The sequence below is a fragment of the Lytechinus pictus genome, chromosome 9 (assembly GCF_037042905.1).
Source record: "Lytechinus pictus isolate F3 Inbred chromosome 9, Lp3.0, whole genome shotgun sequence".
NCBI classification, from domain to species: Eukaryota; Metazoa; Echinodermata; class Echinoidea; order Temnopleuroida; family Toxopneustidae; genus Lytechinus; species Lytechinus pictus.
Window position 1 is genome coordinate 13,405,702 of NC_087253.1, and position 25,890 is coordinate 13,431,591.

At 38.5% G+C, this 25,890-nt stretch overlaps 2 protein-coding genes across 2 annotated transcripts; both read left to right on the top strand.

Annotated features, from left to right (window-relative positions):
• LOC135155576 (uncharacterized) lies at positions 1-6,687 on the top strand. The gene is made up of 4 exons (XM_064105074.1): positions 1-67; positions 3,933-4,012; positions 5,066-6,488; positions 6,617-6,687. The coding sequence occupies exons 1-4, from the start codon at positions 1-3 to the stop codon at positions 6,685-6,687; spliced, it is 1,641 nt and encodes a 546-aa protein (XP_063961144.1).
• On the top strand, positions 6,650-25,624 carry LOC129267718 (mucin-17-like). Its single transcript, XM_064104729.1, has 16 exons — positions 6,650-12,463; positions 12,854-13,009; positions 13,590-13,916; positions 14,587-14,739; positions 15,101-15,262; positions 18,296-18,453; positions 19,080-19,182; positions 20,082-20,294; positions 21,158-21,292; positions 21,663-21,718; positions 22,173-22,218; positions 22,670-22,756; positions 23,094-23,207; positions 23,459-24,352; positions 24,456-24,591; positions 24,989-25,624. Exons 1-16 carry the CDS (start codon positions 6,722-6,724, stop codon positions 25,015-25,017), a joined length of 8,511 nt encoding a protein of 2,836 aa, XP_063960799.1. The 5' UTR covers positions 6,650-6,721; the 3' UTR covers positions 25,018-25,624.
• Positions 25,625-25,890: the final 266 nt, after the last annotated feature.

The following is a 25,890-nucleotide window of genomic DNA, read 5'->3' on the forward strand; positions in this document are numbered from 1 at the left end:
ATGTTGATTATCGATGATGATAATGATTATAATGTTGAGAATGAGGATGAGGAGATGGAGGAAAGAGGTTGGTAATGAGTAGAGGAAAACTAGGAATATTATAATCATAGGCTTATACCCCGTAATGATGATGATGGTGATGATGATAATGATGATGATGGTGGTGGTGATGATGGTGGTGGTGGTGGTGATGATGATGATGATGATGGTGACGATGGTGATGATGATGATGATGATGATGATAATGATGATGATGATGTTGATGATGATGTTGTGGATGTTGTTGTTGATGATGATGATGATGATAATGATGATTATGGTGATGATGATGGTGATGATGGTGATGATGGTGATAATGATGATAACGAAGATGATGATGACAATCATCATGATGATTAATGATGATGATGATGATGATGATTATAATGTTGACAATGACGATGAGGAGATGATGGAGGAAAGAGGTTGGTAATGAGTTGAGGAACTAACTAGGAATATTATTACCATAGGTTTATACCCTGTAATGATGATGATCGTCATCATCATAATGATGATGATGGTAACGATGATGATGATGGTGGTGATGATGATGATGGCGATGGTGATGATGGTGATGATGGTGGTGATAATGCTGATAACGAAGATGCTGATGACAATCATCATGATGATTAATGATGATGATAATTTGATCCTGATGATGATGGTGATGATAATGATGAATCAAACATCATGAATCACAGTTACAAAATGGTGACTTAAGCAAGTTCTTTTTAAGAATTCCAACCCACCGACAAACAAATTATTGACATATACGATATACCATACCCTACGGAATAAGTAATTCATCTCCTGTATATGGGACACTTTACCACTTACGGTAGCCATTACATTGCTATGTTCAAGTACACTAATTGGGTCATTGTGAAGAAAGTCTGAAATAAATTAGACTGGCTGCTATGACGAGCGTAATTCAATCGCTGGGACTGAAATGTCAGAAATAACTCTCTTGAGTGTGTGTGAGAGAAATAGGCAGCGAGATGGGAAAAGAGAGAGAGAGAAACAGACATAGAGGATGAGGGAGAAAGAGAGAAGAAGAAGAAGGAGAAGGGGAGAGTGAACGATCAGATGGAGAGAGGGTGAAAGAGATAAGCACTATGCCAGAGTGTGTGCGTATGGGTGTGTGTATAAAGATAGTAAAGAGAGAGAGGGGGGAGAGTGGATTACCAGCAAGTAAAAAAATTAAATCAAAATCAAAAATGTAAATTAGATACTCTTTTTCCATATTCTGTTTCATTACGATATATTCCTTTGTCACAGAAAGTTTTATACGGAAAGTATATATATATGTAAGATTCATGTTGTTAAGGTATTCTCCAACCTCCCTTCTCTCTCTTCCTCCCAATTCTCTCTCTCTCTCTCTCTCTCTCTCCCTTAATTTGTTTTATACATCTGTATATTTACATGCATATCACCTTCACCTTTTCCATGCAAAATTTGAAACCTTTTCTCTCAAAGACAATTGACTGCATACAGCTGGTAATAAAACACATTTAAGGTATCCAAAATAAGTACAATCAAAGTCTTTGTCAATATTTTAATTACTTTAGTAAATGTTTACTGATTACCGATTAACTCTAATTGATTACTGCTCTATAGTAACCGAACATGTAGAAATCGATTTACATTATCCCCGGGCATTATCCTAACCAAGTAAGTGTCTTGTTCATTAAAGACAAGAGAGAAACGCTGGCATTTTATAGATTGACACGGAATACCGAATTACAGGCAAAACCTTAAAATTATAATTACTCACCTGCGTAATATTTGCTTCAAAATGTCTCTGCAATCTTTTACGATAGGGCTTTACAAATTTTAGTTTCTTAGTTATTTTTAAATATAAGGTCAGATGGCAAATATGAAGTCAAATACCTTTCTTCCCCGCTTATTATTATTCGTGAACTGATTGTATAACTGATTATACATTATTAATTTTACATTATTAACCATTCCTATCATTATTCATCACAAAATACTGTATAATTAAAATACACATGATATATGTACTTCCATTTTTTTTTCAGTTTTTCATCCCCCCAATTTCTGGTTGAAAAGTAAGATATAGTCTGCAATGAAATGTCGACCAAGAGAGTGGCTTGTTTTTTTCTCAGTCGCCTAAAGTTAGGCCATTAAGAAATTAACTTTAACGATGGTAGTTCATGAAAATAGTTGGGAATAGTATGGCGTTGTAGAGTGCACATGCAATCCAAAACTATATATATTTGGGAGAAATTAGTATGCGAAGGTACGAGGTACGAGTCCAGGGGCCCGTTGCAGAAAGAGTTGCGTTTAAACGCAAGTCAAAAAATCAATCGCAAGTAAAAAATGCGCGCTGTCGCCGTTAAAAATCAAGTAGCGCATGTTTTTTAGAGTTGCGATTGATTGCAACTCTTTCTGCAACGGGCCGCTGGTCATGGTCTTGCGCATGATGACATTAAAGATAGATCCAAGATGTAAGTACTCATATCTGATTGATACACGTGTGTAAAAACTTCATCACACACACACACACCCACATCAACACACCCTTCCTTACCCGCACACACTTGCACACGCCTACGTACACCACACACTTTGTCTCACATAGCCTACATTTAAACAGGAGGGAGTGTCAGAAATCGATATGTGATGCCAGTAATACCACAAAGAGAACCCCCCCAAAAAAAAAATAATAAAATGAATTAATGAATAAAATAGAATAAAAACAATAAATAAATACAAAATGAAATAAAAATAATAGCAATAATAATAATAAACAAATGACAAATATACTGATAAAATAAAATAAATAACTTAAATAATAATAATATTGTAGGAAGCCGCTTGTAAATAATTCGTAACATGATCAGAAATATATTTCAGCTTTAATTGCTTTCATAGTTAGATATGAAGTGCTTTTAGGCAGAGAGTGAAAATCTACGTGAAGTGTTACCATGGAAACTGTCTCTAAAATACATCATGCACTAAGTCGACCACCCTTGATATTGTAAGTAAAAGCAGCTGTTTCGCACGAGAAAAGTAAAATCCCCTCACAATATACCAAAAATTATATAAGCTTATTTCTCTTTGTTGCCATTATGCAGGTAACTATTTCAATAGCAACAATAAATCGCCTTCCAAAGTGCTAATAGATAAAAGTCATTAGCATGATCAAAATAGATTAACAATAGTATTCCACAGTGTGTTTTGCCTATGTGCTTAACGATGTATATGTGTGTGTGTGTTTGAGGGTGTTCGTGTGTGGGGTTTGAGTGTTGATATGTAGGTGTGTACGTGTGTGTCCGTGAGAGGGAAGATGGACAGAACGAGAGGGAGAGAGAGAGAGGGGAGGGAGGGGTAAAGACATGCAGATCGAGTGATAAAAGGGGGAATAGAGGGAAGGAATATAAATGGTTGCCAAAGTGCTTAAAGCCCAATCTTTAATTACCACGATTACAAGGCTTGCCGGTTCAAATCTTGCTTCGTAAATTTGGCCCTTGAATAATTTATAGCTTAATGTTGTTGTAGGTCCATGTTGAATGAAGCAATTGAGAAGGAGAGAAAGTGCATTAGAGAGAGGAAGAAAAGAAGATGTGAAGAGATAAGAGGGAGAAATAGAAAGAGGGGCGGAGGTAGGAGGGTGTACTGTGGTTGCCTTGAGGTTCTGGTAAATGATCAAGAGAGAGAGAGAGAGAGAGAGAGATGGAGAGACAGAAAGAGAGGCCGGATGTGTGTGTGTGTGTGGGGGGGGGGGTCGTTTGCTAAAACAACTAGCATATGATTCATTTACTCATCAAACCCTCTTGCTCAATACGTTGAGATTTGAACATTGTCCATGTATTGAACAGTTTAATTTCTTATCATTCCCAAGTTTTTCGTTTTCTGCTCCTACCCAGGTGATGTAAGCATAGAGTCTACCATAGTCGTCACCAGTGACGTCACTGTAGCAATGACAGAGGAATGGATCACCTCAAAAGTACGTGTTAGTGCTTATCATCTTAGGATAATTAGAAATATATTCTTAAGAGAGTATTCATGTCCATAAAAGGGACGCATACAGTCCATGGTTATTGCTACTTTTCACATATCGGATAGATCGATATCTAAAACCAACAGTTTATTTGTTATTTTTGCTTTGGTCATAAAGAAAAGCATGGAATATTCATACAACATTGTATTGTACATATCTAAATTTTGTGTCATATACTGTCTCAATTATTCAATTATGTATTGTCGAAAAATATGTATTATAGTGATTTCAATAAAGGAACCCTGTGGAAGGGCTAAAGAGAAAAAAGAAAAAGAAAAGAAAAGCAATTACTCGTAAGAAAACGTAAAATAGCTATGCAGGGTTAATGGCACAAATGCCACTGAATGCATTCCCATTACTTTAGTTACATGTAGCAAAAGCACAAACGAAGGAAATTGTTAATGTTCTCAGCTTAAATTCGCCACTGTTTCAAATCTCATGAAAATGGTAAGAAGATAATGAAAAAAAAAAGTTATCACTGAATAATTATGCATTATTTCAGAGCCAATTTTCTATAAGGTGGCCTGAAGAATTGTGGGGTTCGGGGTTCCATGAACTCCACGTCTGCACAGCCATGTATGCGTACAGGCTGCAGCCATGTAATACCATGGATGCCAATAGCATTCAATATTTGAAACAGAAAATACAGCAATAATAGGAGACAGAGCAAAGTTCATTGAAGAAAAAAATACCTTATTCAAGAAAAAAGATAACTTATGCTTATGTCGTACATTTTTTGATATGGTTCCTACAGAGGATTTTTTGTATAAATAAATTTATAGCTGTTTGTTCGATGAGATACTTTCCATTATTATGCAAACTGAGCCGTTCTTTTGAATGAAGCCTTGAGAAATGAGGAATCCTTTTTTTAAATTGAGCAAATATCTAGTTACAAGTTGCTCTACTAAATATTATTCATTATACCTATTTATTATTATCTTAATTTCATATTATCAGAACTAGGACAGGAATAACCCTTGGTTTTCTACTTCATAACAGATACCAACTACGATGGTGGCAGCGATCTCATCGCAAGAGGGCGTCCTGTCACCGACCACACCCCTTAGCCAGGTTCCCCAGCTCACGAGCCAACCGATCTCCCCTGTTTCTGAAATATTGAAATCTGAAGTCGTAACTGCTACCGACGTCTTCACGGAGGCTTACAGCTCCTTTGCTTCTGAAGATCCTCAAAGGTCTATCGATGCAAATACATCACCTAAGCTCGAGCCAAGTTCATTGATATCCAGGAGCGATCAAAGATGGACTACTGATGTACCAGGTGGTACATGGTTTACAGATACAATAGCTGTTACAGAACAAAATGCCACGACAATGTACCAAGACCCTGGTGGCAGTAGAAGTATGGACATTTCTGTAGCATCTCAAATTGTTTCAGCCTCTATTAATAGCATGCCATCTAGTCGTCAATCGGCCTATGAGACTATATTACAACCAATGTCAGCAGTTTCAAACCAAAGAACAGATTTTGATTTTGTGAAGGAGACTCTACTTAGTACAATCATTGATGTTTCAGACGCCAACTACCAGACAGATCTTCCAGAAAGTACTATACAAATCTTGCCGAGTAGAACAAAGACAGTGGTGCCATCTACTTTATTTCGTAGTCTTCCAGATAGTTTAAATCCTACGTCTATAGACATACCGGTCACAGTAGCTCTTTCCGAAGACCATTCTGCAACCCCATCACTCCTTGGCGAGACAGTCATTGTCACAAGTGAATTCTTTTTGACTTTAGCGACAACGCCTTCAGAATGGCCAAAATCATCAGAAAGAGACTTATCAAGAAACCCGACAGTTCTACAGCCAATGTCAACTGTGGAAGATGTGTCACTGCAGTCAAGTCTTGCCATTCAGAGCGAAATTACACCTTCAGATACAGAGATGCTCTCATCAACAATGTATATTTCTGAAACAAGTGATCTTTTAGTTTCTCATGTCGATACTACATTACTGACGCCAATAAGCAATTCAAAGACTGTTGACGATATTTCTACGAATATATTTGAAACAACAACAATTATGAGTGACATGGTCTATACTCCATGGATATCTTTTTCCTACCTTGTACCATCAAGCCAGCCTATTTCAAGTCCTGTTTCAAAGTCAACTGTTCTGTTCCCATCTGTTTCATATGGCACAATTTCAATCGCCTTCCCAAGAACGGATGACGTCACTGAAATATTTTCCACAGTATATTCGGAACTGACACCTTCATTGACGCCTTCATCGGAATTGGTTGGGTCTGAGAGATCAACAATCTTTGATGATATACCAACACCATCAGAATCAACTGGTAACAGAGTGAAAAGAAGTATCTCCCAGGTGATGTCTTCAGGAGGAATGGAGTCAGATGTGGTGGTTTCATGGCTTACTTCTGAAGTTGTTGAAACAGTGATTTCAAGTGAAAAACTAGTGACATCAGATACTTTACGTTTTCCAAGTGGACCATCGGATTTCAGCATTTCCACATTATTCTTGGATGGGAGCATACAAAGCGAATTCAAAACCTTGTCTCTCTATGAAACACAGACATTGGAAAATACTCCATCCTTCCAAACAATAACACCACAACCAGCTTCAGAACTCAAATCAACGTTTGAGGGCAGTTTCGTAGTATCACCGGCATCTGACTCCATGATTTATAGTTCCGTATTAGAATTAATCACAAGCGAAATTACACCTTCAATACCGGGAGTGTTCTCAACAACAATGGATATTTTTGAAACAAGTGATTTGTTACCTACCGATGTCGATACTAAACTACCGTCATCTATTTGGATATCAAGGACTGTTGAAGATATGACTACAAATATGTTTGAAACACTGACAACAACAATTATGAGTGACATGGTCTATACTCCATGGATATCTCCTTCCTACCTTGTACAATCAAGCCAGCCTATGTCAAGTCCTGTTTTAAGGTCTACTGTTCTGTTCCCCTCTGTTTCATATGGCACATTTTCGACTGCCTTCCCACGCACAGATGACGTCACTACTGAAATATTTTCCACAGTGTATTCGGAACTAACACTTTCAATGGCGCCCTCTACGAAATTGGTTGGGTCTGAGAGATCAACAATCTTTGATGACATCATACCAACACCATCAGAATCAACTGGTAACAGAGTGAAAAGAAGTGTCTCCCACGTGATGTCTGAATTCGAAACCGTGTCTCTCTATGAAACACAGACACTGGAAAGTAATCCATCCTTCCAAACAATAACACCACATCCAGCATCAAACTTCCAATCAAAGATTGAGGGCATGGCATCTGACTCCATGATTTATAGTTCCGTATTAGAATTAATCACAAGCGAAATTACATCTTCAGTACTGGGAATGTTATCAACAACAATGGATTTTTCTGAAACAAGTGATTTGTTACCTTCCGATGTCGGTACTAAACTACCGTCGTCTATTTGGATATCAAGGACTGTTGAAGATATGACTACAAATATGTTTGAAACACTAACAACAACAATTATGAGTGACATGGTCTATACTCCATGGATAACTCCTTCCTACCTTGTACCATCAAGCCCGCCTATATCAAGTCCTGTTTCAAGGTCTACTGTTCTGTTTCCATCTGTTTCATATGGCCCACTTTCGACTGCCTTCCCAAGAACGGATGACGTCACTACTGAAATATTTTCCACAGTGTATTCGGAACTAACACTTTCAATGGCGCCCTCTACGAAATTGGTTGGACCCGAGAGATCAACAATCTTTGATGACATCATACCAACACCATCAGAATCAACTGGTAACAGAGTGAAAAGAAGTATCTCCCAAGTGATGTCTTCAGGAGTATCGCAGTCAGACTTGATGACTTCATGGCTGACTTCTGAAGTTGTTGAGACAGAGATATCAAGTGAGAATGTAGTGGCATCGGATACATTACCTATTACCAAAGGATCAACGGATTTCATCTTTTCCACGTCATTCTTTGATGGGAGTAGACAAACCATTTTCGATACATTGTCTCTCTATGAAACACTGACAGTAGAAAATACTCTATCATTCAAAACATTAACGCCAGAACCATCATCAAACTTCCAATCAACGTTTTGGGACAGTGTGGTAACACCCCATCCAACTAACTCTATGGGGCATAGTTCTGTCTTAGATTTAATCACAAGCTATGTGACCGTTTCAGATAACTTAGTGAAAAGTTCTGAACCTTTTGATTCACTTTCATCCTCCTTGCCCTCCAGCATCCTGTCAATATTTCCTTCTGAGGATCACATTCTACGATCTTCGACTGATGAAACTATTCTTATGTCGACTGAATTGGTTTACTCCACAATTGTCCCACCCTCGTCTATTTCACCAAGCTGTGCGTCACCAGTTCATTCGAAGATATGTTTCTCTTTCCCTTCTGGTATATCCTGCACCTGTACGAATCCTCCGCCTTCCTTGCCTCCAAATTTCTGTTCTACGATCAACTGTGGCTCATCGAGGATAGCCTCCACAAGTATGCTGCCATCAGATTATTCTATAGACGAGTCGTTTATCTACGAGACAGTGGTAATAACAACGGAAGTCTTGATTTATCCAACTCCTGACACAACTCAAATTTTGCCAAGCTATGACGTCTCCTCCATAATCAGTCAAAGCACAAGATTCTTCACAGATTTTCCAATCTCCAGCAAGATTTCACAGCCTGAAACAACCATTGGTCTATCACCGTCTTACTCGTTTGACAGCGAGTTTCGTAGTTATACCTCCAGTCAAATGGAGTCCCTTGGAACTCAATTTGAAACAACCTATATGGTGGAAACATCGGATATAAAATTCCCTAGTTCTGAAATCGTATCTTCAAACCTGGAGCCTTCATACACCTACACCTCACCATCATCGGAATTAACCCCGTTTAGCACATTTTTGGATCAATCTATTGTTTCAGAGCCTCCATTTACCAGTGTATTCGAATCGCAGACTTTAGACATTTTCACCAGCTTGGCACCATCTATTGAGACATCATACTCTTTTCCTTACCCAGAGTTTTCTAGATCAACCTTAATTCCAGACACAAGTGAAGTGGTATCAACATTCACTGATGTATATTGGACTGACATCTATGAAACAATCACGACAGAAGTGTTTGAATATATAACTACAGATGTATACGATAGTCTGACAGTTAGTACAGACGCCGAAGTACATCCACCCAGTACTATATTCCCTAGAACAAGTCAACCTAGTTTTCAGACACAATTAACGCTGCAGCCTTCAAGTCAAGATCAAACTTCATTGTCATCAGCAGTCATAGAAACAACTATTATTCCAATAGATACCAGCGTTGTTAGCTACATCTCATCAATAATATACACATCACTTGAGGAGTCCCCAGCAATACCCATTACTTCAAGTGTCTATCTGACAACTACGGATATTGAGAGTGGAAAATCATCTCCAGATGTAGGTACCGCGTCATATTTGTTTAGTACCATTGTGGATTCGAGCACTATTTTAGAAACTGATATAACTACTGGTGTGTCATCCTTTGCTGACTCGACACTGATTTTTAGCAGTGAGGACAGAGTAACTTCATTTGAAACGATTACATCTTCGCTCCTATACAGCACAGGTGTAGATTTTAGTACAGTTCTTGTCAGCGATTCATTGACTGGTATACCGTCCATGGCCGATTCTACGATGATGCCAATTAGTAGTCTGGAGACACCTTCTTTGAGACAAAGTACACCATCCTTCCTGTACAGTACGGTTGAAGAATTTAGCACCCTTGTAGTGACTGATTCAATTACGGACTCGACGGTGTTCTTCAGTAGTGAGATTGGAACCGCTTCTTTGCTACCAATTTCACCATCGTTCTTATACAGCTCCGGAGTAGATTTGAGTACCAGTCGACCTACTGGTTCAGCAAGTGATGCTCCCACCATGGGCGACACGACACTGATGTTCATTAGTGACAGTCTGGCAACGTCTTTGGAACAGATTCCGTCATCTTTCATGTACTTCACTGTAACGGATATGAGCACCATCCTCGTTACTGATACAGTCATGGATACATCCTCTGTTCTTGACTCCACGATGGTGTTCAGTACTGAGATTAGGACCACTCCTCCGGTACCTACGACACCGTCGTTCCCATACAGCACTCGTGTAGAATTGAGCACCATTCTTCTAACCGATTCCGCATCTCATCCACCCTCCATTACGTTCTTGACGTCGGTAGTGAGTAGTGAGAGTGGCAGCCCTTCTTTAGTTCCAGTCACACCTTCGTTCCATGACAGTACCCTAGAAGATTTTAGCACCATCATGGTTACAGAGACAATTGCGGATTCATTCTCCGACTCGATGATGATCAGTAAGGAGACTGGAAGCACTTCTTTGGAATCGATTCTACCATCCTTGCCATATAGCACAGTTACGGATTCGACTTCTATTCTAATAACCGATACAATCATTGAGGAGTCATCAATGTCGCCCTCTACGGTGGAGTTTCACCCTCCGCCATCAACCATGTCATTCCCATCAAGCCTTATGCCGAGTATGCCGACATTTACACCAATGGTGCCTTCGTCCTTGCAGACACCCTACCTTGATACAACAACTTTTCTAATAACCACCACGGTAGATATAGAAACCCTGTTTTCAATGAGTAGCTCCGATGGGCTGTCTTCATTCCCTACGGACTTTTCTGAAATATCTGTGACTCGTGTGTCGTCTGCTTTTGTGTCATCTGATTATCTCACAGAAACACTAGTCACATCCAACATTGTTTCTGTAAATGATACTGATACATTACCAGGGATAATAACAAGTACAGACTACTCCACTCTCCTTACAATAAGCAGTGATTCCGTTGTTCACACTTCACCTAGTGCATCATTTGAAACAATAACAACCATAGTTGTAGACCCCGTTGCTTCTTCAGAACTGACGCCATCGGAGTCTCTTCAGATAACAAGCATGGACACTTCCCTGTATACAACTTTCCAGGATACGTTAGTCAGTGACACACTGGTCATACCGTCAACGGCTGTACTGGAATATTCATCCAGTGGCCAAATGACTCCAATCATCCCACCTTCTTCCAGTCTAATGCCCGGAGTATCAACATCCGACAGCTATGAAACCGTTTCGTCCGCAACAACAGATTTCATGCCACCACCCTTTAGTACATTCGATATTAGTACATCATCTATTGGTATCTTACCAAGTCCTTCAACACCTGTAGGTGCTACGTCAATTAGAACAACTACTGAAGCTTCAACTGACAGTTCTAGTTTCCTAGAAACCTTGTCCATTATCACACCAACAAGTGAATTGTACCAAACGATATCAAGTCCAATGGCTACAGATAGTCCTACAATCTCAAGTGGCGAGAGCAATCCTCTTAATTCCATCCTCACGCTGGACTACAGCTCTTTTTCCACACCGCCATTTACAACAGTGGCTCCTTTAGAAACAACTGATTATGTGGTACCCACCACAGCTGACACAATCACACCTTCAACACAAACCCTTTTTTCGACAGAGATGGCATCTTTACCATCGAGTAGTTACGCGGAGATAGAGACGTCAGCTGTAATAAGTGAAGTAATAACAGATACAGCCAGTCGTGGGTACTCGATGATGTCATCGGGTGCTTCTACGTCAACAATCCTCGTCCCAAGCTCAACTGATCCTATCCTGAGCGATTCAAGCAGAGTGTTAGAGTCATCAACGTTGCCAGAAACGCCACCTTCAACTTCTTTCTCGTCTGCAATCCCCAGTCTGTCACAGTCAGAAAAATATCCATCTACATTTTCCCCAGAACTTACACCAAGTGAATCAGTCATGTCATCCAGTGCGGAATATCAAGAAACCGCTTCAGTGATCATGTCGACAAGATCTCAGTTAGTCACACCGAGTATCCCACCCCCAACTCTTCCTATTGCCACGACAACTGAATCTCCCATCGAGGTACCTTCTGAGTTTCAACTTGCGATGGATATCAAGGTTTCTACCTCTGAGGACATCATGGCTGAAGAATTTTCTGATAATCTCTCCAATAACCTTGAAATCCTGTACATAGAAGCTGGAAACAATATTTTTGAAAGGCGACGTAGAAGTAACCCGGTGGTAGACTTGCCTTTGGAAGTCCCTTCAGACGAGGAATGGATATTCACCAGAAAGCAACAAACCTATGGAGAACGTAATAGAAGGCAGCTTCTAACATTCCAAGGGATGCATGGAGCCAAGGTGCAGCCCCTATTCCAGCCGTCAAAAGGCGATTCTTCTCCTGAAATAGAATGGATGTTCGTCTCAAAGCAAATTGGCAAAACAGGTGTAGGGCTAGACGTCACAGGGGAAACTAATTTTCGGAAGAAAAGGCAGACTGATCTTTCGGATGACATCGAAGTGCCGGTGAGTTGTTTTGGTTATTGTTGTTTAGAGCATGTTTATCATCTGGTTAAGAGCCTGACACATAATTCTAATGTCTCAAACAAAGACAAATGAAACTTTCATTTATTAATACACGCCCCTCCTATCAAATGATTTGCTTTAGTGCATATAGCGTTTATAAAAATGGTATATGATAACAACTGGTAGTTCATTTATGAGGAATTGTATATTTGCTTCTCCCAAACCAAAGCTTGATCCTAACTTATTATGTGCATCCCCCTCTCATGCATCAATTACGTTATTTCCATATTGGCGGACACGAATTAGTTTTGAAGTATTTTTACGCATGTATCATGTCATTGCATACTAGTAGTATTTACGTTACTGACCATGTTTTTTCTTCTTTGTCAGATATTGACGTTGTCACGGCCTGATGATGCTGACCCGGAGACCGTTACTTTGACCTTTTACGTAACGGAAAATGATACAATGGTTTTAGCTTCTGAGGCAGCATCCACGTACGGCAGTTTGACTGAAGCGGAGATGAGTGCCCAGATAGGTTACGCTGTGAGTTTGCTTTTAACTATTATGGGATAATAATATGTCTATTTATTTAGCGCATCGACTTATAATGCGTAAACTCTGCATAATCGCGCTTACATGGCATTATGTAATTACCCCAGTTGTACATTATCATACATACAACTGATACAGGTACTGCTTACGGCAAATGACCATACTACAATTTGGGATTTTTTTTTATTAATTATTGTTTGAGATGATACAAAACCTTGGACTTTATCAATATTGCGTAAATTTTCGAATATCACTTTGCCTTGAACCAAGGCAAATTTCTTTCTATCCACGGTTTAATTGATGCTTAGTCAAATAATTTGATAATATTCAATGGGTGGCATTGAACCATCCAGGCCACCTCTCACATTCTTTCCCATTTTAAACGATACGAATGGACGAATTCTGTAAATAACATATTTCTTGTTTCTTGCAAAGGAAACAGGCAATATTTTACCATTGCTGATTCTAGAATATCATTGTTTCCAGTTGACACATGCACTAAGAATCAACACGTCTTTTAATATCTAGCCAAGATGATTCTGATTCCTGCCTGGATTGTCTTTCTGTGTAGGTAAGAAGTATGCCACACCCAGTAGTACCGGCCCCAACTACTACCCCAGACTACCCCTACACCATACCGCCTGCCAACCAGGCCGACTGGCTAAAGGTAATCCTGATCATCGATACTGCCTTTGACGAAACCAATGCAACATTTCAGAAGCAACTGCGGAACGACCTGGAGTTCCTCTACGTCAATGGCAGTGCTATCTTAGAGACCAATTCTGCAAGGACAAGACGGGATGTTAAGATGGAGTATACCGGTGATATGGTCTTTCCAGGGGACAATCTGGTTCGGGAAAGGAGAGCTGCAGACCCAAGCTCCTTGACGGAAGTGGCTGTAAGTTGCTTGATATACTTCGCAGCGGTGATGGCGGCTCTTTGAAGGAGATTCAATAGGTCTACTTTTTCGTCCCAACAACAGAGCCCAAGATAATAATGTTTAAAGGATTCCTGTACTCTTAGAGAGGAAAATAAGTCAACCTTTCTTTTGTAAATTTTGCAATGACTATTGCGTAATCAAGGCTTTGGTCATTGATTTTAAAATAAATTTATCAGGATAATTCTGTAGGCTATCACCTAAAAATATAATAAAAAATTTAAAATTCTATTTGTAATCCGCTGGGTAATCTAGATGACGGAAGTGTATATCATAGTCACTTGTCTACAATTTCATAAGGAACGCGATTGCTGTGTGATATAGGCTGCTGTGACAAAAAAATAATAGGCATCCAGGGAAGGTTTGGAACCCACAACCTCGGGATACTAAACAAGGGGCCCGTTTCATAGAGACGTATAAAATAATTTAGTTTGGCCATTATGATAACTTTAATGGTAACAGTGCTCAGCGATCAATAAAAATATCAGTGTCCACGGTTGTTACCTTTATAGGAAAGTTGGTCGTTTCAAAACGGAACTAAGACCTACATCTTTTAATATACCTTACCACTGAAATAACTTGTACGAAGTTGATAATCCCCGATTCTTTCTGAATATCTCTAAAACGATAGCTGGAATCAGTCGATCGGTCTCAAGCTGATGGAGAGGACGTTGATGTGGTGTTCTATGTCGTTGATGAAGGAAGTGTGGTTCCTGGGGCTACAGCCTTGATTCCATACCAGCAGTTCAGTCTTCAGGAGCTAGAGGGCGTTCTAGGATATCAGGTGACCGATGTTTTACAAATGACAAAGAACATTGACAATCATTTGGATTTGTTTAAGACACATAATAATCATAACCATATTGATTAATATAGTAACATATATGACATATTTTCAACAAGTCCACTCTGCTAGTGCTCAAAGCATCAAAGAAATCTGAAATAAAAGGAAAATCAGAGCTAGACGAAATTAAAGATTTGACAGGATTGTATTTGTCCTTGGTCTTAGATTCAGTCAGTCAGACCAAGGCCTTGTCCTTAAACACCTCTGATGTTCGACCTTGCACACAGAATTTCAAGTCTGTTCCTTGTAACCTTTATGTTTATAGTCAACAAAATAATCTGCTTTTATACTATTAATGTAGGTGGTATCTCCAGGGGTGACCCTCTTCCTGACTGCCACTTCCACTGGACTTGATTGGTGGTGGTATCTCCTAATAGCCCTTGCAGCTCTCTTCCTTCTTATAGTCACCTTCCTCCTCATCTACTACTACTGCTGGTCTAAGAAGACAGCGATTAAGACATTGGTAAATAGTATGATCCTTTGTTTTTAATGGTTTCGCGACTCATATTTTCGTAAACGTCAAGGCCCGTATTCTGCACTCCGGCTTAACTTAAACTCTGGTTTAAAATTTGGGTTTAACTGCGGAGAGCCGACTGTGACTCAGATCTCCTACATTTCAGGTTTAGTCTTTCAGCATCATTCAGAACCATTCACAAAATGTCTGGGAAATACTTCACCATTTTATTCAGATCACGAGCAAAGAACAGAGTAAAGATAAGGCACACGGGAAGATACAATACAATGTAAATTTCAATACTTTCGGTTCCCTAAAAACTTAAGCACAAAAGTCAAACGATGTTCTAAATGAAACCGGAGTTCTGAATACTGAATATTGTCTATTTTATTTGTGGGAATTTAACTTAAATTATTCACTGGCGAACTTGTTGGGGGTAGGCATTGAAAGGGTCACTTCCCCTTCCAGATGTGAACAAAATATTAAGCTAAATCACATCGTATGTCATCACTCAGTGGTAAATGTTTCATCAACCTTCCTAGGAAATTTGTGGCATATTTTTAAAAAAGATTTTTTAAAATCCATTATGATGGAACATATCACCTAGAAGTATAAAGAAATACGGTCGAATTTCTGGCTATTTGACCATACTTCTCCAAGGGTATGTGAAATTGTACTTGTTCTATGATTATTTTTTTTTAGGTATCTAAGTTTGTGTTCCTCATTCTCCATGAGAAGTTTCTTATATGCCGACTTGCGATACATGATTTGATTTCATTTTACAAATATTGGATATAAGCTGGTGAATATGGGTGCAACCTCTATATAATTGGAAACCTTATGTTAAGATATTTCACACTAAGAAGGTTAAAGGTTTTGAGTCTGATGCATTAAGGGACAGGGACAATTTGAAAATATCCACTTGGGGTGTCAAAACGTTTGGACTGACAGTTCTAACTTTTGCCTGATAAACAAAAGAAAGATTTTTGCTATTAAATCAAAGAAGCAAAAGTGAAAGTGGCATTATTGTGGGACTTACGTTGTAATAAAGACTCCCATGGATGCGCCCTCCATGCTACATAACTGGTGTTGCCCGTCTATATATAGTGAATAAATTAATGGATCTCACTAGGATCCTTCCGTTAATTGGATGTGCTGAAATTGGTTGGATCTACAATTCATATTTTTATAAATAAAAAATCACTAGGAACATTAAGGGATCGATAAATTACTCTAAATTTTGAAACGCACATACGGGGTGTACTATAAGAAATATAGATTGCTCTTTTTAATGGCAGTGCAGACAAATTCGATTAACAGAACGAAGAATGTTTGCGAATCTCCCTGAATAATTATGTTCACCTTTCCATCATGTACCAATCCCTGGGCACCGTCATACGAAGAGTTGCCATTGAACCGATCAATCACAACTACGGAAAGCCAGCTACGGCAACGTCTAAAATGCATGTTTGGACAAAATGTTTACTAGAGATTCTGTATACTCATGCATTCATCGCTTTCTTGATAATTCAGTGTGCTCCTCTATTTTGAAGGAAGGACATTGTGTAAGTTCCATGTAAGAAAACTATGACGATGGTGGATTTCCATAGTTGAGGTTGATCGGATCAATGCCACCGCTTTGTGAGACGGGGCCCTGGTCATCAGGCACATGCTCGGTCACACCGGCGAAACCAATTATAGACAGACCTGTTAGTTCCTATATATGGCATTTCATCAGTTGGTTTTGAGTTCGTTTTGTTAACGTGACTTTGACATATTGCACATCCCTAGCGCCTACTGTAAATTTAACCATCTCGGCAGAAAGGGGCAGTTTTCTTTTATATTTACGACTAGAAGTGCAAAGCTAAGAAATTGCAGTCATGTTAGTGTGTCCCATGTGCCCCTTAAAACGAATTGTCACATTCCAAAAGGTCATCAGCTGAATTTTTATCAAAAGGGTTATGGAACCCTTGGTAGATCCATCCTAAAATTGCACACGTGATTTTTTTCTCTCCCTTTGTCCCTTTTAATAAAAGAAACTCCTTTCTTTGCGAAGTCGGCATGTATATTTTTTCATGTTTACGTATCCATTTATCCTAATCCAGGTTGCCCTAAGCATAGAATATACGTCAGTACCAGGGGCCGCGGAACGGTTTTCAAGGTGGGGGGGCTGATCCAAAAGTGGGGGGGGGGGGGGCTGACCATGCAAAAAATCACAATCATATGGTCATTTTTACGTTTTTGTAAACGGTTTTTGAAAAAAGTGGGGGGGCTGAAGCCCCCCCCCCCCCGCTTCCGCGGCCCCTGAGTACAGATACCGAGTTCATTCGTGTTTCGTACTCCTGGTATCTCTTACATCCCCGTCATAAAATGGATTGTTCCAATTTAGGAGAGAATTCTTGAAATTCCATTCATTTTCTGTATTCATTTCACCCCTTAGTATAAAGCTGATTGTTCCAGGTCATTCAAGTTTCCACGATATTTCATTTAGGGCCTATGTTTTTTCTTCTATTACACCCCTTAGTATAAAGTGGATCGTTCCATGTCAGTAGAGATTCCTTGACATTACATTTTTTTAACTGTTACAGCCTTAAGATAAAGCAGATCGTTCCATGTTATTGAATATTCCGATATATTTCATGTATATCTCTTAATTTATTAAACCCCTTAGGATAAATTATATCTTCCGTAGAGATTCATTGAAAATAAACATTTTCTGTGTCTATTTCATGCCCCCTCAGGATGAAATTGCTCGTTCCACGTTATTAAAAAATTATTGATATTCCATGCATGCTTCGGTATATAGTTCACCCCATAGGATAAGTGGATCCTTCCACGTCAGTAAAGATTCCTTGAATTCTTTATCAGTATATATTACACCCCTTATAATAAAGTGGATCGTTCCAAGCCAGTAGCGGTTCCTTGAAATTTATTTCATTTTTCTGTATTTAATACACCCAAGCATGACTTGATATTTACGAATCAGTATAATTTCCTTGAAATTTCAAGTAAGACATTTCGTGTATACATTACATCCCTCAGGATAAAGTGGACCGTTCCACATCAGTTGAGCTTGGATTCCTTCGACTCGAGAAGGAAACAAAGCCAAAACTCGTTGTCATGGAGACAGTTCTTGAGGAGAAACCTTCCAAGAGAGGCCAAGTTAACGGAAGCGCATCTCGAGAGGCGGACAAGGAGAGGTAATTGATTCCTTAGTTTTACATTACCTCGGCCGCCGTAATCGCTAAATGAAATGCCCTAGCAAGATCATCCTTGCAGGAGCATTTTGTTCAGTAGACTATCTAGTAGCCAATCAGAATTGTTCTTTCAAATTAGCGATTAATCGCTAACTTCTGTGTTACGGGGCCCAGGTCTATTTTAATTGTGGCTTACCGAGGCCATGGAAGTTTTATACTGTTTTTTTTTTTCGTTGGTGGTTTTTTTTTCTTTCTCTGTAGCCTATTGGCTGACTTAAATTTACCCTCTCTCCTCCTCTCCATCCCTATCCAATTTTCTTTCCCCTCTCTCCAACTCTATCTCTCTCTCTACTTCACTCTTTCTTTTATGGTCCTTCTCCTATGTCACCTCCGTCTCACAATTCACTTTTAATATCATATTCTATTTCCTCTTTGTCCCCTTTCCTAATCTCTATCTCTTTCTTTTAACGTCTCTCCTATTTCACCTCCGTCTACCTTTTCATTTTAGTATCATATTTTATTTCGTTAATTCCCTGGTCTACGTCAAATTTAATTCCCCATTTCCTTATCGGATCTGAAAGATTATGACAATGACATTATCCAAGTACTTTTATTCTTAATTACTTCAGGCTTACAGAAGATGGGACTCAAAAATATAAAAGGAAAAAGAAAAGCAAACGAGCAAAGGAATCAACGAGGGAGTATGCTAAAAGAGGCTATTTGAGTGATGAGGTAAGATGGCAAAATGTTCCCCTCCCCCAAGCAGGAAACATAACATACTAATGACATTCGCTCAGTATTCTTAATTTAGCCCTATGCGAACTCCTTCATTTAAGTCTCCTCATCAGCTGATCCTCATCCTTGAATTAATTTACACAGAAAAATGCCGTTTGAATTGTTTTTTGCAGAGCTGTTTACTAGACGAACCTCTTTGATTTTTAATATCCAATTCTCAATAAATGGTTGGTAAACAACTACTATACTGTAAGGCTCATTATAGTACATAGCGTTATATAAAATTCTATACAGTGTTTTTACTGTGCACGGACTGTATTTATATTGTATATTTGATGTGAAAATTATAATTATTATTTACTGTACCTGAGTGAAATAAAATTTGGATTGAATGAAATCGAACTGAGTTCCAACTAAAATGCGTAACCCAAGTGAAGCCTGAATTTTTACCGCCGTATGTGCTCCAATGATATATTTAACAAGTCCAAATAAAACGTTCAAGCATATTCATTTATAGTTTAATCATTTTGAACCGCCAGTGCTCGATTTACTTTATACCTATAGATTTGAAAACATTTACCATGTGATGTACGCTACATGAAAATAAGGATATTACTTTCATGCAAGAGTTTTGTGAATGAATTGAAATAAACTTAATTCGTCACTCCATTTCCATGAGATGGAGTGAAGAGCGCACAAAGTTCATTGGCACAAATCGTATTGCAACAATACAAGACAGGCACATTTGACACCGACTTGAGGAGGCCTTCGTATTGCAGTTGGTTGAACATGGCTGATGGTGATGATGATGATAATTATGATGATGATGATGATAATTATGATGATGATGATGATCTGATAAAACTTAATTGACATAAATCTTGAATCAACTACAGGATGACCAGCTGTTCAGTCACGTCGACGTCCATGCAACTAAGCCAAAGACCAAGAAACCACTAAGTGCCTCGAGAGTACAGAACAACATGGTTTACCCTGAAGCCGAGAGACTCCCGCCACTCAAACACCGATCACTGGTAGCCTATTCGGAGACCGAGAGTGAACTTAGTAACGAACAACTTCGGATGATGAGAAGGGCAGGGATGCCGAAGGTATAATGTATTGTGATGTTTTTCATTTTTCTTTTACTCTCCCTTTCTTCTTCTTTTTCTTCTTCTTCCTATCTTCTTCTTCTTGTTGTTGTTCTTCTTGTTGTTGTTCTTCTTCATCTTCTTCTTTTTCTTCTTCTTCTTGATCATCATCAATTGTCTTTGTCGTTTTGTATTCTTTCACTTCTCCAATGTATCTACCCATCTTTCCAGTTTGTCAGTGTGTTAATATATTCTTTCTTATATTCTTTCTTTCTTACTTCCCTTGATTTTTTTTCTCAAACTTCCGTCTACCTAAATTTCTTTATAGTTAATTTGCATGATTACGTTAATAAACACACTCCCATCTGTTGTTCTGTTTCTGTTACTTTCTCACCATCTCTATCTTGATTAACTCATATCCTATTCTCTGTTTAGTTTCCCAATGCTGCACCTTACTTGTAAGACAGGAACGCCAGAAAATCTCTACTTAAAAAATTAATGCAGCAGAGTCTCGAGAACACCTGCAATCTTACTGCACTGTGTAATCTTACATGCATTAGTGTACAATTACAGAAAATTGGTATTTGGTGTGTGTAACCTTGCAGATTTCATGTAATAAAACTGTTTTCCCCTTTTTTTAAACAGACCTGTTCTGTAAAATTGTAAAAAAAAAATCACAAAAATGTTCTTATTATAACAAATTAAAGAATGATTTGGTTTTTTTCTTTCTGTAAAATCTTTTCTTTCTTTTTTCTTCTGTAAAATCTTCTGTTTTTAAACTCTTAATAGAGTTTATCATGTTTATGAAGCTACTTCGTTACTTCAATTTTTTTTTGGAAAAGTTTTTTATTGGAAAATCAATATTGCTTTTAAATCAAATCTAGTCCTGGTATACTACACATATTGACAAAGATCCGGAAGAACTGAAGAAAGACATCGCAAGAGAGAAGAAGAGACAAAGAAAGAAGAAGGAGAAGAAAATCCAAGACCAACTGACAGCAGAGCAAATGCAAAAAGAGGTAAGTGCCCATTCGATTTTCTTATTGTTTTCTTTCGAAATCTGACCATGATATTATGGTGGTAGTGATGATGCTGCCGCTGTTGCTGCTTCTGATGATGGTGTTAATAATGTGGTGGTGGTGGTTATGAATCACAATTTGTTTAATGTATAATTCTCAAATATAGCAAAATTGTTTTCGTATCATTTGTCTACCCCCCCCCCCCAAAAAAAAGATAATAATAATCATCAAAATGAAGAAAAAAAAATGTTTAAATTACGGTCTTACGAATATCCTTTTGTGCAGAATTTGGTCTGGTTATTGAGTTATGTTGAGTATCCCACAATAATTTTGTTGTCACATTTTCGTTCTTATATGTTTTTATTTCTAGTTTGATGCAGTTCTCGATGGAATGGATGAACAAGGAATTAAAAATCCAACAGCAAGGTGATGGACAATTTAAAAACAATATTAATCAGTTATAAATCTTTTGCTTGGAATTCGTGAAATTGTAAAGTGGAATTCTCTGTAGTCGCGACGCTTCACCAACCACTGTTAGCTTGAAGAACAATATTTAAATAAAATGTGTTTTTCGTAATCTTCATATGAATACTGTCATAGCCCAGTTACACGAAATTTGAAATCAATCGTAGTCATTATGATCCATTGAATACACTCTATCATCAATTGGAACAATTTTATAAGTCAGCCGTACAATCAACGTCTTTTGCCCCGATGTATTATTTGTTAAATGTGTACCAAGATGAAGAATAAATTAAAATTGATTTTAGAACAATTTAAATGCAGATTTAGTGTCTAAATCTCACAATATTCCAGTTTTCAACAATTCAACAATCACACAATATCCATATATTTTATCTTTTTTGGTTGGGCAATCCAGACAGCTGCAATATACGAGGACGGATCGTTGGAAACCCAAGGGTGCGGTAAGTTTCGCAGTTGTTCTGTCACTTTTCACTTTTCCTTTTAGCGAAGTAAAATTTTCTAAAAGATCCCTCGTGGAGCAAAGGTTTTATTTTTCACTTTTAATTTCAATTTCATATTTACAATTATGATACAATTGACATAGTAACATATAATCACATTTGAAGTATATACAAAAATTGAAATCATTATTATAACATTACAATAGACAATTATCAAATTATAATCACCGAATTGCCGGCGAAGCAAATGCCATGGAACCATTAAATGCAATAAAGCCTTATCTTCGGTAGATATGAAACCAGCGATCAGTCTTTCTGCCTCTAACTGTATTCTTCTACCACTCTCCTTGTTAACATGTTTACCCCCCCCCCACCCCGCCCTATGTATACCCCGGTCTACTTGCCCCTCTCTTTGTCACATGTCCCACCCCCATTCTCTCTCTCTCTGTAGAAGAGGAAAAGTGAAATTCCTGAATCAGTAGGACACAGTGACGAGTCTGCTGTGAGACTGATCAGAACCCGCCCTCTGGAGTCTGAGGTAAGTCATGTATGCGCTATTTATGGGCTTGATGATGATAATGATGATGGTGTGATGATGATGATGATAATGATGATGGTGTGATGATGATGATGGTGATTATGATGGTGATGATGACGATGATAATGATGAAGATGATGGTGATAATTGCAGCAATCGACATATTACCTGATTATTCTAGTCAATAATAGCATATTCGCCAGATAATGGGTTTGAGATACATGTACATGTTGGCCTGCTTCAACATGGCTCGTGCTCGGTTATTCAGAAGAAAAACAATTATTCTTTATCATTTATTTTTATTAGTAGTATTCTCTCTCTTTTTTTGCACTCACAGGCTCCAGCGGCGCCAAATCATGAAGATATCAAACGGGAAATCGTGGAGCTTCTGAAAAGAGGTCCTCCTAAAGCCGCCCAAGGACCTTTCTCAAACACAGTATCCGTGTCTCAGGTAGTAGTCTGCTAATTCATATGTTTGTACATTTGGGATTTTATGGACTTTAACAGTTGGGCAGTTTGTTTTTGTCGGTCTTGCTGATTGTTGACAATCCACAGTTAATGCAATGTGTAAATATGAAAACAAATAGTAATACTATTACCCCTTATTAATCGCATATCATAAGAAAATCATACAATCTTTATCATTCAATTTTGGATCACCATTTACATGTACGTTAATGATTATTTCGAATATTATTGCAGGAAGAGGCTAAAGAGGCTGCTGAGAAGAAGGAGAGGGAGGTCAGACTACGGAGAAAATGGGCCGAGGAGAGAAAGAGACTAAACCGTATTTTAGATGAAGCCTTTGCTCTGAGTTCCACTAGTCTAGGTAATTCAGGAGATCAAGCAAAAGGTGACACGGCATCCGGAAGCAACGGGAATGACAGTATAGGAGCCAGAGAGTTTGGTAAAGACTTAGAAGACTCGGGGTATCTTCGACGTCATGATTACTATGGTTATGATAGACTGGATGATAGCATCTTACCTGGCATGATTCCTGGAAGGCTGCCCATGTCAGCTCGGAACATCCCTCTTTATGAAACAAGCTTTGGATTTGATAGTGGTGAGCACCTCTATGACTCGATCCGAAGACCGCCCATAGAGTACGAGTTTCTGCCGTCACAGATGCGATCTGATGGCGCCGTACCTGCGTATGGGGTTAGCGTTTCTCCGGTTCGAGCGCAGAGGGCGCGTGTCTCGCCGTATCCTGTGCGGGGTTTTATTGGCGTTGACCCACACACGAGCTTGAACTCTTCTTTGAATAGTAGCCTACAGCCCATGCAGATAACACCCCGGAATCAACAAATAGATAGAACTATAGGAAACGACCATCAATATCAGAATGACGATCGAGGGCAAGACATTATCCGTGTTCAAGAAGAGAATCTATCACTTCAAAGACTTGTAGCGAAGCAACAACGGGAGCTGGATCATGCTCTAGCCCTGATTGGACAGCCAAATTCAAGAATTGACCAACCACAGAAGAGTAACAGTAAGGAGGAGAAGATTGGATCTAATGGCCGAAAACAACGTAAAATTGTTCCAGTTAACTCAACCAAACCTCTCAATGGCCCGAGTTCCGTCTCAGCTTGGACGGTGAGTTTGTTTTAAAATATCTATGTCATTGATTTTATGTTTTTTTTATACAGTAGCTTTAGAACTTTTAACCGATTGTTTTGTTCTTCCATCTTTCCGCTAGGATGACCACAAGGCCGTAGAGAAGAAATCCCATCCACTGACTTCAACCCCCAACAAAGACAACCTAATTAAGGTTAAACCAAAGCCTTCACAGAAGGAGGGAAGTGTAGTCTTGGAACACCATATAGAAAAGCCAGGTAAAATACACTACTATAACATGAATGATTAAAGTCAGTAAGTCACCGCTCGAGTGTGTGCGTGTACATGTGCGTTCCCGTTTATGTAAGCGCGTGTGTGTGATTCGGCGTGTGGTGCGTGCACACCCTTGTTCATGTACATTCCTTGTGAATGTGTGTGTGTGCGCGCGCGCATCGTTATCAATAACGATAATATTTGAAATTTATATACCGTATAATAGTAAAAAGACTCTCTATGCGCTTTACAAAATATAAATAAATGAATTGAATGTAGATAATAGAAATTCTTCATGAATGAATTGGTAATAATGATAAGTTATTGAGTAAAAGAAAACTCTTTCTGAAAATGTCAAAAATATCTACCAAACTAATATCTTTTCCTTTTCTCCCCTTGTAGGTAAAGACTCGGGAACTGGTAAAATCTAATCAGCAACTCAGTAAGAAGCTGATCGATGCACAATCAAGCAGAGATCTCAGGGCATTATGTAATATAAGAACACCTACAAGATACGACTGAAATAATATGGTTCTAATATAGAAGAGGCTCTTTTCCGTTTGTACAAATACGTATAGAGCTATTAATTTTCCTTCTTAATTAAAACCCACCGTGACTCGATATTGCTTAATATCCGGTTCATTGCCTTATGCAGAGTTTTTCGAGGGGAGGGATGAGAATACATACAATGCTTGAAACCCAATATAAGCTGGGGGGGGGGGGGGGGTTACCAAATTTAACAAACAAATATTTTTAAAAACAAGCAACAAAAAGTGAATTTATTGTTTTTTTGTGGGGGGTGGGTGGGGGCTAACCCCTCTCCCCAACCCAAAGCCCGCCACGAAATGACCATCTGAAACGCGCGTTTGCTTTGAAAAAAAAAAAACATATTTTTGTAAAATAAATAACTCGTAGTTATGTCAAAATATGCATGTTAACTTGTTAGTCAGAAAAATTGTCTAGTTTGTACAGCATGCAGATGATAGAAATCAGTATTTTTGAAATTTGAAAGAAAATTGTCATGACAGCTTATGCCTCAAAAGTAAAAAAAAAAAAAATAAAAATAAACACGTAGACAAATGGAATGACTCAATAGATTCATATTACACGACTTGTTCATTTAAAGAATGATGTATACCGGTGCTGATTTTGAATCAGAATGATAATTGGTAATTAAAAATTTTGTGCTGATAGAAAGTCGACTGTGCTTCAAAGAAATATATTTTAGGTGCTACCATTTAAACCATTTAGTTAGAATTTTGCCAAATGATTTATTTTACTCCGGATGATAATGTATTGAAAAA

Bases quoted from the DNA above. Each gene is read 5' to 3' on its own strand.
- LOC135155576 (XM_064105074.1), top strand. From the start codon at position 1: ATGTTGATTATCGATGATGATAATGATTATAATGTTGAGAATGAGGAT. The intron at 68-3,932 runs GTTGGTAATGAG...GCTCCTACCCAG, and splicing joins TGAGGAGATGGAGGAAAGAG to GTGATGTAAGCATAGAGTCT. The intron at 6,489-6,616 runs GTGAAAAACTAG...TATGAAACACAG, and splicing joins TGTTGAAACAGTGATTTCAA to ACATTGGAAAATACTCCATC.
- LOC129267718 (XM_064104729.1), top strand. From the start codon at position 6,722: ATGATTTATAGTTCCGTATTAGAATTAATCACAAGCGAAATTACACCT. The intron at 19,183-20,081 runs GTAAGATGGCAA...AATCAACTACAG, and splicing joins GAGGCTATTTGAGTGATGAG to GATGACCAGCTGTTCAGTCA. The intron at 24,592-24,988 runs GTAAAATACACT...CTCCCCTTGTAG, and splicing joins ACACCATATAGAAAAGCCAG to GTAAAGACTCGGGAACTGGT.